Genomic DNA, 19,295 nt, shown 5'->3' on the forward strand with positions numbered 1-19,295 from the left:
AGAGGTCCCGAAGCCTTCTTTCAAGAGACCCGGAAGCCGCCTTTCAAGCGGCCCGGACGCCCCCTTTCAAGAGGGCCGGAGGCCTCCTTCCAGGAGGCCCGGAAGGCTCCTTGCAAGGGGCCCGGAACCCTCCTTTCAAGAGGCCCGGAAGCCTCCTTTCAAGAGGCCAGAAGCCTCCTTTCAAGAGGCCCTGGAAGCTTCCTTCCAAGAGGCCCGGAAGCTTCCTTTCAAGATGGCTGGAAGTTTCCTTCCAAGAGGCCCGGAAGCTTCCTTACAGAAGGCCTAGAAACCTCCTTTCAAGATGCCCGGAAGCTGCCTTTCAAAAGCCTCCTTTAAAGAGTCCCGGAATCCTCCTTTAAAGAGGCTCGGAATCCTCCTTTAAAGAGGCTCGGAAGCCCTTTTTTAAAGAGGCTCGGAAGCCTCCTTACAAGAGACCCAGAAGCCTCCTTTAAAGAGGGTTGGAAGCCTCCTTTAAAGAGGTTCGGAAGCCTCTTTTAAAGAGGCTCGGAAGCCTCCTTACAAGAGGCCCAGAAGCCTCCTTACAAGAGGCCAGGAAGCCTCCTTACAAGAGGCCAGAAAGCCTCCTTTCAAGAGGCCCGGAAGCCCTTTTTCAAAAGGCCCGGAAGCCGCCTTTCAAGAGGCCTGGAAGCCTCCCTATAAGATGCCCGGAAGCTTCCTTTCAAGAGGCCCGGAAGCCTCCTTTCAAGAGGCCCGGAAGCCTCCTTTCAAGAGGCCCGGAAGCCTCCTTTCAAGAGGCCCGGAAGCCTCCTTTCAAGAGGCCCGGAAGCCTCCTTTCAAGAGGCTTGGAAGCCTCATTTCAAGAGGCTTGGAAGCCTCCTTTCAAGAGGCTTGGAAGCCTCCTTTCAAGAGGTTCAGAAGCCTCCTTTCAAGAGGTTCGGAAGCCTCCTTTCAAGAGGTTCGGAAGCCTCCTTTCAAGAGGCTCGGAAGCCTCCTTTCAAGAGGCTCGGAAGCCTCCTTTCAAGAGGCTCGGGAGCCGCCTTTCAAGAGGCTCGGAAGCCTCCTTTCAAGAGGCTCGGAAGCCTCCTTTCAAGAGGCTCGGAAGCCTCCTTTCAAGAGGCCCGGAAGCCTCCTTTCAAGAGGCCCGGAAGCATCGTTTCAAGAGGCTCGGAAGCCTCCTTTCAAGAGGCCCGGAAGCCTCCTTTCAAGAGGCCCGGAAGCCTCCTTTCAAGAGGCCCGGAAGCCTCCTTTCAAGAGGCCCGGAAGCCTCCTTTCAAGAGGCCCGGAAGCCTCCTTTCAAGAGGCCCGGAAGCCTCCTTTCAAGAGGCCCGGAAGCCTCCTTTCAAGAGGCCCGGAAGCCTCCTTTCAAGAGGCCCGGAAGCCTCCTTCAAGAGGCCCGGAAGCCTCCTTTCAAGAGGCCCGGAAGCCTCCTTTCAAGAGGCCCTGAAGCCTCCTTTCAAGAGGCCCGGAAGCCTCCTTTCAAGAGGCCCGAAAGCCTCCTTTCAAGAGGCCTGGAAGCCTCCTTTCAAGAGGCCCGAAGCCTCCTTTCAAGTGGCCCAGAAGCCTCCTTTCAAGAGCCCTGGAAGCCTCCTTTCAAGAGGCCCGGAAGCCTCCTTTCAAGAGGCCCGGAAGCCTCCTTTCAAGAGGCCCGGAAGCCTCCTTTCAAGAGGCCCGGAAGCCTCCTTTCAAGAGGCCCGGAAGCCTCCTTTCAAGAGGCCCGGAAGCCTCCTTTCAAGAGGCCTCGAACCCTCCTTTCAAGAGGCCCGGAAGCCTCCTTTCAAGAGGCCCGGAAGCCTCCTTTCAAGAGGCCCGGAAGCCTCCTTTCAAGAGGCCCGGAAGCCTCCTTTTGAGAGGCCTCGAAACCTCCTTTCAAGAGACCCGTAAGCTTCCTTTTAAGACGCCCGGAAGCCTTCTTTCCAAAGCCCAGAAGCCTCCTTTCAAGAGGCTTGGAAGCCTCCTTTCAAGAGGCCCGGAAGCCTCCTTTCAAGAGGCCCGGAAGCCTCCTTTCAAGAGGCCCGGAAGCCTCCTTTCAAGAGGCTTGGAAGCCTTCTTTCAAAAGGCTCGGAATTCTCCTTTCAAGGAGGCTTGGAAACCTCCTTTCAAGAGGCCCGGAAGCATCCATTCAAGAGGTTCGGAAGCCTCCTTTCAAGAGGCTCAGGAAGCCTCCTTTCAAGAGGCTTGGAAGCCTCCTTTCAAGAGGCCCGGAAGCCTCCTTTCAAGAGGCTCGGAAGCCTCCTTTCAAGAGGCTTGGAAGCCTCCTTTCAAGAGGCTCGGAAGCCTCCTTTCAAGAGGCTCGGAAGCCTCCTTTCAAGAGGCTCGGAAGCCTCCTTTCAAGAGGCTCGGAAGCCTCCTTTCAAGAGGCTCGGAAGCCTCCTTTCAAGAGGCTCGGAAGCCTCCTTTCAAGAGGCCCGGAAGCCTCCTTTCAAGAGGCCCGGAAGCCTCCTTTCAAGAGCCCGGAAGCTTCCTTCCAAGAGGCCCGGAAACCTGCTTTCAAGAAGCCCGTAAGCCTCCTTACAAGAGGCCCGGAAGCCTCCTTTCAAGAGGCCCGAAGCCTCCTTTCAAGAGGCCCGGAAGCCTCCTTTCAAGAGGCCCGAAGCCTCCTTTCAAGAGGCCCGAAGCCCCCTTTCAAGAGGCCCGGAAGCCTCCTTTCAAGAGGCCCGGAAGCCTCCTTTCAAGAGGCATGAAGCCTCCTTTCAAGAGGCCTGGAAGCCTCCTTTCAAGAGGCCCGGAAGCCTCCTTTCAAGAGGCCCGGAAGCCTCCTTTCAAGAGGCCCGGAAGCCTCCTTTCTAGAGGCCCGGAAGCCTCCTTTCAAAAGGCCCGGAAGCCTTTTTTCAAGAGGCCCGGAAGCCTCATTTCAAGAGGCCCGGAAGCCTCATTTCAAGAGGCCCGGAAGCCTCATTTCAAGAGGCCCGGAAGCCTCCTTTCAAGAGGCCCGGAAGCCTCCTTTCAAGAGGCCCGGAAGCCTCCTTTCAAGAGGCCCGGAAGCCCTCAGTAGACATAAAAATGCTGTAGGAAGCTGTTAGAGGAAATAAGAAGTAAGAAGTAATATATGAGAAGTAAGAAGTGAAAAATAAGAAGTGAGAAGTGAGAATTGAGAAAAGAGAAGTGATAAGTGCCAAGTGAGAGGTGAGTAGTGGGCAGTAAGAAATGAGTGAAGTGAAGAGTGTTGAGAGGTGAGAAGTGGGAATTAGAATATGAGAAGTTGGAACTAAGGACCGAGAGAGAAACGCGAATAAAAGCATGTGAAATTATTCCTTTTTCTCTCCAATTTTCTCCATTCCTCCTCTTGCTTCTTGCTCTTTTTTTCCATTCTTCCTCTACCTATTTCCTTCTTTCTTCTTCCGTATTCCTTCTGCCTTCCACTTCCTTCCACTTTCTTCTTTTTTCTTTATCCTTTCCCTTATTTTTTGTTTCTTGTTTGTTTCCCTTATTTTTTTTCCTGTTCCTTCTACTTTCTCCAGTTATCATCCTTATTCCTTCTTTCTCTTTTCTTTTCCTTATTCCTCCGTCTATTTCCCTTCTTTTTCTTTCTTCTTCCTTCGTTTTTGCCTTTCTCGTATACTAAGTATACGGTAAAGGCTATATGATCGCTCCAAAAACAAACTTTTTATAGAAGGCCCGGAGACCCATAGTGTTATATACCAATCGACTCAGTTCGACGAATTGAGGTGATGTCTGTGTGTGTGTGTGTGTGTGTGTGTGTGTGTATGTGTGTGTGTATGTGTGTGTGTGTGTGCGCAAAACTACTCAAAAAATGTCACTCATTTTTCGGGCACTTATCCTCAACCGATTTGCTCGCAATAAGTTGCATTCGATGCAGAATCCTGTCCCATTGTTTCCTATTTGAAATTGGCCAGATCGGACTATGGGATCAGAAGTTATGGTCAAAATACAAATTCAAACAAAAATCGCGTAAAAATGTCACTCATTTTCGGGCACTTATCCTCAACTGATTTGCTTGCAACAAGTTGCATTCGACGCAGAATCCTGTCTCATTGTTTCCTATTTGAAATTGGCCAGATCGGACTATGGGATCAGAAGTTATGGTCAAAATACAAATTCATACAAAAAAATCGCGTAAAAAATGTCACTCATTTTTCGGGCACTTATTCTCAACCGATTTGCTCGCAACAAGTTGCATTCGACGCAGAATCCTGTCCCATTGTTCCCTATTTGAAATTGGCCAGATCGGACTATGGGATCAGAAGTTATGGCCAAAATACAAATTCATACGAAAAAACCGCGTAAAAAATGTCACTCATTTTTCGGGCACTTATCCTCAACCGATTTGCTTGAAACAAGTTGCATTCGACGCAGAATCCTGTCCCATTGTTTCCTATTTGAAATTGGCCAGATCAGACTATGGGATCAGAAGTTATGGCCAAAATACAAATTCATACGAAAAAACCGCGTAAAAAATGTCACTCATTTTTCGGGCACTTATCCTCAACCGATTTGCTCGCAACAAGTTGCATTCGACGCAGAATCCCGTCCCATTGTTTCCTATTTGAAATTGGCCAGATCGGACTATGGAATCAGAAATTATGGTCAAAATACAAATTCATACAAAAAAATCGCGTAAAAAATGTCATTCATTTTTCGCGCTTTTATCCTCAACCGATTTGCTCGCAACAAGTTGCATTCGACACAGAATCTTGTCTCATTGCTCCCTATTTGGAATTGGCCAGATCGGACTATGGGATCAGAAGTTATGGCCAAAATACAAATTCATACGAAAAAACCGCGAAAAAAATGTCACTCATTTTTCGGGCACTTATCCTAAACCGATTTGCTCGCAACAAGTTGCATTCGACGCAGAATCCTGTCCCATTGTTTCCTATTTGAAATTGGCCACATCGGACTATGGGATCAAAAGTTATGGTCATAATACAAATTCATACAAAAAAAATCGCTTAAAAAATGTCACTCATTTTTCGGGCACACATCCTTAAGATCACTCCTGACGGAATCCGAGTTTCAAAGTACTCGTGTTTTCGGGGGCACACCACTCGATACGGAAGCAACGCACAACTGTCATTTTTATTTTTTTACGCATGCTGCGACGCAGCAAAGCTAAATCAACAAAAATGACAGTTGTGCACCGTTTCCGTATCGAGTGGTGTGCCCCCGAAAACGAGAGCACTTTGAAACTTGGATTCCGTCAGGAGTGACCTTAACCGATTTGCTCACAACAAGTTGCATTCGACGTAGAATCCTGTCCCGTTCCTATTGAAAATTGGCCATATCGGACTATGGGATCAAAAATTATTTTTTATGGAAAAATCGCTAAAAAACTCACTCATTTTTCAGGCACTTTTCCTCAACCGATTTGCTCGCATTCAATTGCATTCGACGCAGAATGTCTCATATTTTCTTATTGAAAATTGGCCAGATCGGACTATGGGCTTAGATGTTATTGTCAAATTTCTATTTATTGTGAAAAAAAAGTTCAAAAAAGTCTAGCTTACTTTTTTAGCACTTAAACTTCATATATTCCCCAAGCAACACAAGTTCAACAAATCTGGTTGCAGCAACCATATTGTGACTGAATACGGTCATATATAAGTTACTGTGATTGATGTGCAATATATGTGCTTCTCAGGTCGCTCGCAACAGATTGCATTCGAGCAGAATCTTGTCCCATTGTTTCCTATAGAAACTTGGCCGGATCGTACAATTGGGTCAAAAGTTATGGCGAAAATACTAATTTTAAAACTACAAAATTAAATGCCATTTTTTGTTCTTATGCTCATCCGATTTGTTTGCAACAAATTGCGTTTGGCGAGAATTTTTTTTATGCATATAAACAAATATGAAAAATAAGACCAATCCACATGTTGGTGTTATTTGAGATTTTTTCAAACCTTTTGAACGAACGAGAAAGGCACCATCACCGCTAGGTGGATTAATCTGGGTTTTTTTTTTCCTTCTTACTTCTTCTTCCTTCCTTCTTCTTTTTGTCTTATATCTCAAAAATCACTGTTCACTTCTCAGCATCTCGCTTCCACTTCCCAATTATCATTCCTCATTCTCGCCTCTTACTTCTGTTTTCCTCACCACTTGCTTCCTGATTTCCACTTCCTAACTATCGCATCTCACATCGCATCACTCACTTCTCATTTCGCACTTCCTACTACTCACTTCTCATTTTATACTGCACACAGCTCATTACTAAGTTCTCAGTTCCATTTCTCAGTACTCACTTTTTATTACCTTGTGCTCACCTCGAACATCTAGTTTCTCACTGCTTTTATTAATTTCTAATTTCTGTCCTGCTCATATCCATTTACACAACTCAGAAGAAAATAACAAAAAACTCCAAACTTAGACGTACATGTTCGTATTAGAATTAGAGGCGAAAGTATAGAATTGATAGTTCCGTTAGGATACGGCAGGCATGAAGAATGTTTTTATAGAAGTCGATTTGAAAGCGAGCGAAGGGCAATATTTGTGATGGTATAAATCGCATGACCTTCCTTCTGCCAAACTTCCGTATGAATGGGGAGGAAAGAATATCAGTGTGGAAGCTGATATATCTCCACTGGCCACTCCACTTCGCTTTGCGAAATTTGACTATTTCCAAGTTTTTAATTTTTTTTCACCGCAAAACCACTTGAATTCAGGAACTCCAGACTATTCTCAAGACTCATTCTTTAATAGAAAGTTTTGTTTTGGTGTGGCAGCATTCTGCAGCTGTTGAAATAGCTCCGAGTTGAGGGAACCAGATTGCAGAACAAAGGCGATTTTTCTCTAGACAGGAAAAAGAAAAAGTTTTATTGTAAGGAGTGAGGAGGCCGAGCAGAGAGCAATAACTGACAACTACTTTACGTATAGGTGGTGGGAAAGCCCGTCACCCCCAAATTATTACAAAAAATCGCTTGGCAATGAACTTAGCGACCACATGCCATGTTAGTTTTTATCAGTTTTGCTATTCTCAAACACAACTCCTACGCATCGACATATGGAATCGGGACCGATCTTTTCAACGTATTCAACAACAAAAAAAAAGAAGACGGAAAAACTTGGAAAAGCCTAAGATAAAACCGTGTTGCTGTTAGTTAGAATTCTTGCAGCTACCATCGCCTATTGCGATGGTGATGTTGTTTTCATTGAACAAGTTGAAAAATATTGTTTTTTTTTTTCAACCGCAGCGGCACTTTAATTAATAACCTCCAGGCTATCCTCTTTATGAGAAAGTTTTTATTTGGTGTGGCAACTTTATGCAGCTGCTCAAATAGATCTGAGTTGAGGGAACCATACTTTTGAGCAAAAGCAACACCGCCATCATTTTTTCTCTAGACTGGAAATAGAAAATAATATTGTCATGTGAGCTCCTTTGCGGGGCAACTAGCGGGAAGTCTTCCACAAAGGTAAAAAGTTTTATGCCGAGCAAAGAGCTATAACTGACACCTATTTGATATGTACATATACCAAACTTGGAATCATTTCATATGAATGAAAAAATGCTCAATTTTGTCATATTCACATAAGAAGCACATATGAAGGAAGGAAATATGATTGACCGTTCCTATTCATGCCTTTCTCGTATACAGAAAGGCTATATGACCACCACCAAACTTTTGATAGAAGGCTCGGAGACCCATAATGTTATATAACAATCGACTCAGCTCGACGATTTGATTTAATGTTTGCATGTGTGTATGAATGTATGTGCGTGTGTAAAAATGTGAGATACATGATATGGTACATATCATTATCTGATTTGTTCGCAACAGGTTGGATTCGGCGCTGAACGCGGCCTTGTTTTTCGGTATTGAAAATTGGCCCGATCGGTCATTGAGTTCCGAAAGAAAAAATATTAAATTTAACTGTTTTTAGGAAATTGCTGTGCATTTTGAATGAACACAAGTAGATGTGGATTAATCGAAATAGTGGAATGTCTCCTTATAATTTTTCTCTTTACAGCCCATTCGAACGGTGACCATGAACAGTGGCAACAGGGGGAAAGGCTTTCAACCCAGCTACAGCGAGTTTGTAGTGCTGGCAGATGAACGCTCGATGATGCTGTCTCGGCCATCGTTCTACTCCGACCCCACCCCGAACGATTTCGACTCGACTGTTGATTGCGGTCTGACCCGCAGTCTGGATACCGGTGGCTGGCGATGATGAATCAGGAACAAACATAGTAAGTAGCTAGACCAATGCGAAAGCACAAATCTGCATTACATTCACCAGGACGTACAATTCAATCAGGGTAGGACAGTGTTTTGGGGGGAGCGGGAAACACGCAGCTTTTCCAGGGAAAATGATATGAGCAGCATGCAATGTAGGGTAACGATAGATGGAGGTAAATCGGAGACCGGTAGATAGAGGAGTATTTTTTCTAAGCATGTATATCTGAAAAGAAGCACAATATCGAAGAGTGAGTCAAATGATAAATCTATATTTTCATTTGTTCGTTTAGGAAACCGAATAAATAGGCATTCATGTTCTAGAAATTAAACCTAATTGAAATTTTTATTTGATGAAACAATATCACATGCCTATGACTGAAGCTCATTCACTTCTCGCTTGGTTAAATCAAATCAGTCATGCTTGCTTTTCCAATTCAAGATCGTCTTCCGTGCGTCATGATTGTTATTTTTCCAATGTTTCCAAACAGCTTCACAATTATATCTTCAAAAAGTTTTCAGCTAAACATGTGCTTTGACGGCGATTGGAAATGAAATAGAATTACGAGAAAAAATGAGCTTACACCCACTAATTCGGTGATACGCATTCGCTGTCTGTAGTATTTCTTTTTTTAGCCAGTTGCTTCTTGTCGCAACTTCTCTAATCTACATTCCTACTTTTTCACAACGCAATTGGTTCACCCACTTTCCAAGAATTACTTCACAAATGAAGAAATTTTCCAGAAACTTTTCAGATTGAATGCGGCGATGCGATGGTTCAATTTATGCTAGGTAAAGTATATTGAAGTGACTTGGAGGGATGTTTTACGTTGGAAACAATATTTGACATCGAAAAAACGTTTACTAAAGTTCACATTTCTTCGATTCCCGGAATGGGATTCATTTCGCCAAGTAAGTAAGATACACTGAGGTAAGTGGTTTTCATGGTAAGTGAATATAATTAACAGCTAAGGTATTTTATGAGCTACTGCCCAATACTTACACAATTGTATTTTATTCATTTTTATATACAATCATTGTAAAAGTGTCGGAAATTTCTGAAAATGATTCTCCATTTCTTTTTGTTGTACCGAAAGGCTATCATTTCACTTCAAAATCGAACTTTTTATAGAAGTCTCGGAGACTTATGATGTTATATACCAATCGACTCAGCTCATCGAACTGAACAAATGTCTGTCTGTCCGTGTGTATGTGTGTGTGTGCACACGAAAACCGAAAAACATTAGCCACTTTTTCATATAGTAATTCTTAACCGATTTTCTCGCAACAAGTTGCATTCGACAGGGGATAAAGCCTTGTTGATCACTATTGAATTTGATAACGATCGACCATTGCATTTAAAAGTTATTAAGAAAATGGAATCGAACTATATAAGCGCCATATAAGGTTGGTGTCTTGGCTAAATGCGAGAAAGGCAGTATCACCACTCGGTGAATTAAGTTGGGTTTGATTCACTTAAAGCGAGTATGAACTATTCTAAGCGTCGGATATCAGGAACTATCAAATGTGTACCTTTGCCTCTAATTCCATAATAATCATGTTTGTTTACGCCAAAATGTTGTATAGATTTAGCAAGGTTCCTATAAAACGCTTTGATAAAATCAGACATCGGTTTGTTGGAAGTGGATATTCAATTACCTGTTCTGCCTCTTTTCGTCTGCTTATCAACGCGATTTTGAGTATGATCCATCGTGATACAGGTATACTTCACTTGACAATTATTCTTTAGGAAATGTTAATCGTTAATTGAGTACGTCGCAGTTTATGATTGGCAAACATAGCGAAGTTTATTGCACCACAAATAATGGTAACTGAATTCAGTAATAGCCACGTAAAAAATGGTACGGTTGCTGTCGTTGAAGATACGTTTTCAAGAGACAGTTCATTGATACTTACTCGTGTTTCCGAGTATGCTCATAAATTATAATAAGAAGCGATCAAGGAGAGGCGTAATATTAACAAAGTCATTGCTGGTCAAGGAAACAAGCCTATCGTTTACTGTTTCATGATATCAAATTAAAATCAGTCGATACCATCATTGGGAGTGACAATGGGACAAATTGGGGAGAGAATGGGTCAATGTTTCAAAACCTTAGAAAGTCTATATAATGAAGCTAGTGTATGTAAGCACACGAAAACTAGAATATAGGAGGCCTTTCTGATCATTTTGATTATCTTACCTACAGACTGCTCTTGAGAGCGATGGCCCAATCTCACCCCCAGGCCCATTGTCACCCACGTTGGCGGTATATTTGTTACCTTGAATTTAGTTCGGTTTCATAGTCTTATTCTGAAAGAACGGGCAGCACGAAGAGAGTGTGATAGCTGAAGCGCAAAGGAACATGTATAGTCACGATATGCAGTGGTTTTACGCGACTGCCAATAGCGCGCTTCATAAGACTGCGCCAGTTCTCGCCATGTACAATGACCGAGAGGGGAAATTGCTGACAGACAAGGCTATGGTGGCAGCTTGATGGAAGCAGCTCGTCGAGGATTGTTTTTTTAGCAAGGGTAAACGGAAATCTGCATCCAGACACCTGAGGAGGTTAACTCAGGTAGTGTGGGGATGGGTATGTCATGTAACTCTTACCCGACCCACTAAAACCAAAACCCTTTTGCCAGTCCGTACCCCCGGCCCGAAATTAAGCAATACATCAGGGGGGACTATTGAAAACGCTCACGTCTATGCTAACGCACTTGACCTTAATACGCATCGACTTCAAGGATGGTAACCTCACCACCCGCACCCGTCGATCGCAAGCTATGATAGTAACCTAGCGTCCGTATCATAATCTCAAGTTGGAGACGAGCACCCCGACAACATCACAGGTGCCCTTACTGCATTCGTTGGATTTGTTCTAGACGCCACCACCGCTGCAGTTTCGACATAATTTGTTGAGATGCTGTGTTCATCGCATTCCATATAACCTCTTCCCGACACATCTTCTCAACGAGGTTGTCCGGGAACATGGCATTGCTTTCAACATCGAATCGCGGGCATGCAAACCTTACATGCTCTGCCGATTCTACCTCACCTACACTGTCGCTAACTGCAAGTCGAGCACATCTGTATATGGGCCTCCATATACAGATGTACTCGACTTGCGGCTAGCGGCAGTACACATTCCGGGCACTCCGCAGAATCTGCGAACCAAACCTGTGTAGGATTTTTTTAAAGCAACCATGTTCAGACAACACCTGTGTTAGGTGGAAGTTGACCTGACCATGTTTTCTATCGACCCAGTTGGACACATCCGGTATCAGTCTGTGGGTCCAACGACCTTTGACTGCGGTGTCCCATGCTCTTTGCCATTTGAGCAGCGAGGCTGCTCTCTTGACACGTCGCACTTGCACCGAGTCCCTTTCGTTGTAGCACTCCACATCCTCCTCTAAGAGTATGTCGATCGGCATCATTCCAGCTATAACGCACACCGCCTCATATGATATGGTGCGATATGCGCTCGCGACACGTAAACACATCAGCCGGTGTACTCTGATCAATTTCTTTACATTGTACTCGGCTTTTAGTGCTACGGCCCATGCCGGCACGCCATAACGGATGATAGACAATGCTACGCCAGCTATCAGCCTACGCACTTGACTATGCACCGCCGATCTGTTGGACATCATTCGTGATAAAAATTTTATCGCCAATGAAGCCCGCTGACATGCATAATCGAAGTGGCTCGTAAAATTGAGCTTGTCATCGATCATCACGCCCAGATGCTTAAGAGACCTCACGGAGTTAACTGTGCAGGTCCCTCCTCTTATCCTCGCTTGCTGCAACCCATGGCGGTTATGCACCACCACGACTTCCGTCTTGTGATGTGCAAGGGACAATTGTCTCGAGTTGAGCCATTCCTCCACTCTGCCAATCGCGTATGAAGCCTTCAGTTCGACTTCGTCGAGAGTGTCTCCTGTTACCTCTAGCATTACGTCATCCGCGAAGCCTTCTGTTTTCACACCGGTTGGGAGACTTAAGCGTAATACTCCGTCGTACATAATATTCCACAGAACCGGTCCGAGGATCGATCCCTGTGGAACACCCGCAGACACTACGATCGACTTTTGACCAGCATCCGTGTCGTATATCAGCAACATATTCTGAAAATAACTTTTCAGTATCCTGCACAGGTAATCCGGAACTCTCAATCGGTGTAGGGAGTCAGCAATAGCTGCCGAGCTAGCATTGTTAAACGCATTTTTTACATCAAGTGTAATGAATGCGCACAGTATCTAATACCTCGCCTGTTCAAACCTCTCGTTATCTTGGAATCCTTTACCGATCGAATTGCTTCGACGGTGGAACGACCTTTACGGAAGCCATACTGGTTGTTTGATAGCCCACCAGTACGCTCGGTATAGGTCGACATCCTGTTCAGAATAACCCTCTCAAGCAGCTTACCAGCTCCATCGAGGAGGCAAATCGGTCTGTATGCCGAATGTTCTCCCGGGGATTTCCAGGGCTTGGGCAATAGCGCCAATTTCTGTCGTTCCCAACGATCTGGGAAGTTTCGTTCATCCAGTCATTCATTCATTCATCCAGCGGCAAGAATCGCGTGTTTAAGGGCCAGGTTCGGAATACCATCCGGACCCGGCGCCTTATTGATGATGATGATGATGATGATGATGATGATACTACCATCTATTGTAGCAAGGCACCTGCCGATAGCACTGGCCATATCTGACAAATGATTTGATCATGATTATATTATTGTTTGTATTTCATCAAACTCCTGTATGAAGGGCCAAAAATGGGTGGGGTGGTTCCACACGCAGAGACACTTATGCGAATCCACGGGGTGAATAGAGAATCTCCTTCCAGAAGAAAGTTAGTACATACAATAATATAGCCTAGCCCTCGTTTCCCAGATTGACCCAATAGATGGGGAGAAGAGCCCGCCCTTTATCCACGAAATGTTAACAATAGGAAGTTGGCAATTCCACTCTTCCTATCCAAATCGCTTCAATTGGGTGCCCTGATGGTTTGATTTGAATATATAGTCATATAGTTTTAATATACGTTAATCTATATATATAAAAACCAATCTATGTATGTATGTTCGCTAACTACTTCTGAACCACTAGGCCGAATCCACCCAAATTTGGTACACCCGTTCTCTATCCTCGGGGGAAGTTAACAAAGGGGGTGGGGGGGTCATTTAGGAAAGGGGGAGGGGTTTTGTTTAGAAAACGAACAATTATGTGTAACTTTCATCTCCCAGGACCGATTTCAACCAAATTTTGTACACATATTCACTATAAGGAAACAATCATATGAGAGATTTTGGGAAAGGGGAGGGTCTGGAGGGAGGGTATTGTTCAGAAAACGGGTAATTTAGAGTAAATTCTGAACCCCTGCACCGATTTCAACCAAATTTGATACACACATTCTCTACCCTAAAGAAAAAGATAACAAATGGGGTGGGGCGGTCATTGTAAAAAGAGGGAGGGTATGGGGAGGGGTTGTCTTTATAAAACGAGCAATTCAGTGTTACTCCCAACTTCCAGTACCCATATCAACCAAATATTGTACACATATTCACTAAGAGAAGTCGATCACATGGAAGTGTAATTTGGGAAAGAGGGAGGGGTCTGGGGAGGGGTATTGTTCAGAAAACAGGCAATTCAGTGTTTCTTTTGAACCCCTGGACCGCTTTCATCCAAATTTGGTACACACATTCTCTATCCTAAGGAGAAAATAACAAAGGGTGGGATGATCATTGGGAAAAGGGGAGGGTAAGAGAGGAAGGGTTGTCTTTAGAAAAGAGCAATTCAGTGTAACACCCAACTCCCAGGACCGATTTCAGCCAAATTTGGTGCACACATTTTCTATTCTAAGGAGAAGATAACAAAAGAAGGTGGAGGGTCATTTTGGAAAAGGGAAAGTTATGGGGAAGGTTGTCTTTAAAAATGAGCAATTCAGTGTAACTCCCAGGATAAATTCCAACCAGATTTGGTACACTTATTCTCTATTTTGGAAGATGTTTATTGAAAAGGTAGGGCCAAACAAAGATATAAAAATATATTGATACAAAGGTTCAATTCTATGAGCGGTAGATCTACCTCTGTGGGTTTCTGTGCTACAGCATTGGACATTTTAATTCTATAATTTACTTTTCAGTCCCTAGCAAAGCCGGATACATATAGCTATTAGCTATCTATATATCTCGGATACTTTTTCAACGTATGTGACGTATGTGATTTTGTAAACAAAAATTTAAACGTTGATTTCTGCAATCTGATAGCACTCCCACGCAAACTATCGCCACATACAGGTAGGGGAGGTTTCGGCTACATGTTCGTTGTATTGGTTTGCGTGGGAGTGTCATCATATTTGGACAAATCGACGTATGCATCTTTGTTTACAAAATCACATACGTCGTTTTGAAAAGTTGCCGAGATATATAAAACTCAATGTTTGTATGTTTGTGTGTGTGCTCCAGCCTCAACTTCTGAACCCATTATTGTATTGTTTAATTATCGATGAACTCAACCCTTCATCGAAATTATGGTTTGCCCAGTAAAAAGCAATGATTAATGTGTTTCATTCTGGATGGTGAATGTGATCCCTTCTTTAAAGACAGACGTTTGCCCAAAAATAAGACATCGGTGGATGTTTTTTCCTTCTTTGGAAATAGACGTTTGACGAGAATAAGGCGATTATGGGTTCGTTCTTTCCAAAATCAGTCAATGTTTTCAAATGAAATCTGCCTTCTTTTGATCAAATGATGAAGTATCGATAAGATAACGCAATTATCCTGTTGACCAATTGGTTTATTCATTTTCCGATTGTGAAAAAAAAAACTGCGAATCAAACTGGCAATTCCGAGCAAGGCCGGGTACATAAAGCTAGTAATAAATATAATGGAATTTTCTCACCAAATTTCAAATCGTTTGACCTGGTTGGACCACAAGATCCTTTCTTCAATATCAGTTCGTTAAGTGATTAACTGTTGTCTTCAGAGATGAGAAAACCAATATTCCTTCGAGGAATATCTTTGATAAAATCAGCATATAGGTTTTGCTTCAATTGAAATAGATTTCTTGAATCCTGAAAAGATGATGTGATAAGACGGAAGGCAGTATAATCATAATAACATAAGTATGATGATTAAAACTAATATGCACCTCATCCAAAATGCACCCTGATGTTTTTATCAATACTTGAGAAAAAAGATTTTAATTCGCAGATAATCAATAAAACTGTGGTGGACCGGTTTTATAATCAGAAAAGGACGATTCGCATTGAATGATTACTCTCTAGACCTTTAATGTCGTTTCAAAGTTTATCAGAATAGAACTCTTACATATGAAATACTTTTGTCTTTACTCAGGAGATGTATTAATATTATGTATGTATTATTTAAATTTCTTATAATAGATTTTTATACAAAAATTCCTAATCTTCATTTTCCTCATTATGTATACCTACCATTATACTCAAGATTTTAAAATTTCTGTTTTATTATTTATTATTATTTAAGGAAAAAAGTTATTATTATTATTATTTAAGTTATTATTATTTAAGGAAAAAAGCGGGAACCCCGGAAATGGCGACTAAAGTTCTGCAAGTGAACCTCCACCATGCTGAGAGCGCCACGGGTGTGCTCTGTCGGAGGAGAATTTCGTGGCCCTCATTCAAGAGCCATGGGTCAATAAATCCAGAATACAAGGTATTCCACAACACTCATGTAAGTTGGTATATGATGACAGCCAGCTTTCTCCTAGAGCAACTATTTTATTACATAACAACTGTAAATACTTTCCAATCTCAGAATTCATAAAAAGGGACATCGTAGCGGTCAGGATGGAGGTACCTTCCGCCAGAGGGAGTAGAGAGATCTTGGTGGTCTCGGCATACTTCCCAGGTGACGTGGACGAAATCCCTCCTCCAGAAATAGCTGCGCTCGTAGCCTACAGCCACCGACACAACATCCCCTTCGTCATAGGGTGCGACGCAAATGCACATAACACCGTACGGGGAAGTACCAATATAAACACCAGAGGTGAGTACCTGTTACAGTTTCTCTCTTTCAAGAACATTGACATTTGTAATGTTGGTGACAAGCCCACGTTTGAAAACTCCATTCGTCAGGAAGTTTTGGACTTGACTCTATGTAGTCGGTCTATCTCTGGCATGTTTCTGAAGAATTATCAATGTCAGACCATAAACACATCATCTTCGAATGGGAAGGGGGTCTAACGATGGAAAAAACGTTTAAAGATCCTAAGAAAACTGATTGGGAATCCTACTCAGCTATCCTACGATCCGAAGAGTACATCATAGAAAGTCACATCAAGTCCATAACACAATTGGAAGATGCGTCCAAATCCATTAAAAACAAAATCCTTAACGCCTACCAAGAGAGCTGTCCAACTAAATCAACTAGTTCGAGTAGAGACGTTCCATGGTGGAATAAAACTCTTGAGAAGCTTAGGAAAACTGCGCGTAGGGAGTTCAATCGTGCTAAGCGAACTGGCGATTGGAGCCTATACAGAAAGGCCCTGACGAACTACAACAAAGAAATAAGGTCAGCCAAACGGAAATCGTGGATTCTAATGTGAAAGCATAGAGAATACACCCGTAGTGGCCAGACTCCAAAAACTCTTTCAAAAAGACCACTCCAATGGTGTGGGTAGCCTCCGAAAGATTTGGATGGTTCTGCTCACTGTAGAGCCTAGCGATACACTGAGCGAATTGTTAAAGATCCACTTCCCTGATTCAATCCCTGAGTCGAGCATCGGCGACCAAGGCACTGGAATTGCTGTCTCAGATCCACAAGAGATCCAATCATGGGTTTCTTGGTCTAAAAAAGACGCAATAAAGGTTGCAAAGGAAGCTTCACTCGGGCCAGGGTTGAGAGGGCTGTGAGATCTTTCGAGCCATTTAAGTCTCCTGGCATGGATGGAATATTTCCAGCGTTGATCCAAAAAGAGGAGAAAACACTGGTTCCACCCTTGGTTGAGATTTTTAAGGCGAGTCTGATTTTGGGGCACATACCTAACGATTGGCGTCAAATCCGGGCTGTCTTCATTCCGAAGGCAGGCAAGAGAGATAAAACCAACCCCAAAGCATTCAGGCCGATAAGTTTATCCTCTGTAATGCTCAAAATTATGGAAAAGGTACTATGCGAGTACATAAATCACAAATTTATGAAAGCAATGCCTTTGTCAAAAACCAATTCGCTTATCAAAGTGGAAAATCTACGATCTCGGCACTACATACGGTAGTTCAAAAATCGAAAAACACTTAATGCAAAAGAAATTGCTCTTGTAGCATTTCTTGATATTGAGGGCGCATTCGATAACGCTTCTTATTCGTCTATAGGGTCAGCAATGTTGAGGGAGAAAATTCGACCCATGCATTGTTACCTGGGTACATGCTATGCTAGCTAATCGGAAAATCTCCTCTGAGCTTAGTGGTTCATACATCACTGTTAAAGCAACAAGGGGTGTCCGCAAGGCGGGGTGCTTTCTCGTTGGTTGTGGTCACGGGTGGTGGAGGGGGTTCTAGACAGCTTAGAGAGAAGAGGCTTGGAGGTGGTGGGATAGGCGGATGAGGTGGGCATTATTGTACGAGGCAAATTCGAAAGTGTTATCGTGGAAAGCATGCAATCTGCCCTAAATCACACTTTTCCTGGTGTCAAAAGTATCAACTAGGCATAAATCCTACAAAAACTTCCATTATCCCTTTCACCAAACGGAGAAAGGTACAACTGAAACCCCTTTTCTTGAATCAAACACAATTAGTTTATTCAAGTGAAGTAAAATATCTAGGTGTCATACTCGACGCAAAGCTTAATTGGAACTCTCATCTCCAATCAGTTGTGCAGAAAGGTCTCAATACACTTTGGGTTTGTTCAAAACCCTTGGTAAAAGATGGGGCCTAAAACCAAGTATGATCATGTGGATATATAAAACCATTGTCCGTCCCAGGACAACTTACGCTTCCCTTGTCTGGTGGCCTAAAACTAATGAGGCTGCTGCAAGGGCTAAGCTCAACAAAATCCAACGCACCGCTTGCATAGCCATCACTGGTGCAGTTCGTAGTACACCCACTTTGGCCCTAGACGCAATGCTTCACCTGCCCCGGTTCGATCAATTCATAAAGCTGGAAGCGGAAAAAAGTGCTCTAAGGTTAAAGAGAACAAAAACACTGCTGTCGGGAGACCTTACGGGTCACCTCAGCATATTAAATGAATTTGCCATAAATCCCGCAATAGGAATTTGTAGTGACTGGATGGAAACGGTAGTCAATTATGACTTACCTTACGATGTGTTCATTCCTTCCCGCCAGGAGTGGGAAGGAGGTGGACCCAGCGTTCCAACAGGCTCTATAAATTTCTTCACAGATGGTTCGAAAATAAATAATCTGACAGGATCCGGAATCTATGGCCCTACAACAAAAATTTCTGTCCACTTAGGACAGTGGCCCACAGTATTTCAGGCGGAAATATATGCAATATTAGAATGCGTGTTATTATGCCTGAGGAGAAAGTATAGATTTGCAAAAATATGTATTTTCTCTGACAGCCAAGCGGCACTTAAGTCGCTTAATAACTACACTTGTAACTCAAAGCTAGTGTGGGAGTGTGGGAATGCATTCTGGCTTTGAAAAACTTATCCATACGCAATCGAGTCTACCTATATTGGATCCCAGGACATACGGGTCTAGAGGGAAACGAGATTGCTGATGAGCTAGCCAGGAATGGATCTAATGAAAGGTTCATTGGCCCTGAGCCCTTCTGCGGGATCTCAGACTGCTCTGTAAAAATGGAACTGAACAAATATATGGTCAGTCAACGTCAAATCACATCAAACTGGAATGCACTTCCCCATACGAGCCAATCCAAAAGGCTCGTAACGATTAACCCCAAGAAAACCCAACAACTATTAGGGTCTCAACAAAGGGATCTCAACATCTACACCGGTCTAATAACTGGACACTGCCCCTGCAGATACCATCTACAAAAGATCGGAGCAATCCAAACCTCAAATTGCCGCTTCTGTGACGAGGAGAGAGAAACATCAGAACACATCCTCTGCTATTGCAGTGCACTCACCCAACGTAGGTTCAGTTCTCAGCAAGCCCTTTTGGGCCTGCTGACATATGGATCTTATCCCCCAAGGACGTGGTTGGCTTCATAAAGCTAGTCTCGCCAGAATGGGGGAGTCACATAC

General features: G+C 43.4%; 2 protein-coding genes across 3 annotated transcripts in view; both read left to right on the forward strand.

Moving 5' to 3' along the window:
• Positions 1-8,422, forward strand: part of LOC134227564 (adipokinetic hormone/corazonin-related peptide receptor variant I-like) — an 85,691-nt gene extending 77,269 nt beyond the window's left edge. Inside the window, exon 7 of the mRNA XM_062709151.1 lies at positions 7,885-8,422. Coding sequence (XP_062565135.1) covers positions 7,885-8,085 — 201 coding nt within the window. The 3' untranslated portion in view covers positions 8,086-8,422. The remainder of the gene's footprint in view (positions 1-7,884) is intronic.
• Positions 1-19,295, forward strand: part of LOC134225478 (rab3 GTPase-activating protein non-catalytic subunit-like) — a 221,309-nt gene that overhangs the window by 127,914 nt on the left and 74,100 nt on the right. The gene's annotated exons all lie outside the window — the stretch shown is intronic.

Source organism: Armigeres subalbatus, chromosome 3 (genome assembly GCF_024139115.2).
Source record: "Armigeres subalbatus isolate Guangzhou_Male chromosome 3, GZ_Asu_2, whole genome shotgun sequence".
NCBI classification, from domain to species: domain Eukaryota; kingdom Metazoa; phylum Arthropoda; class Insecta; order Diptera; family Culicidae; genus Armigeres; species Armigeres subalbatus.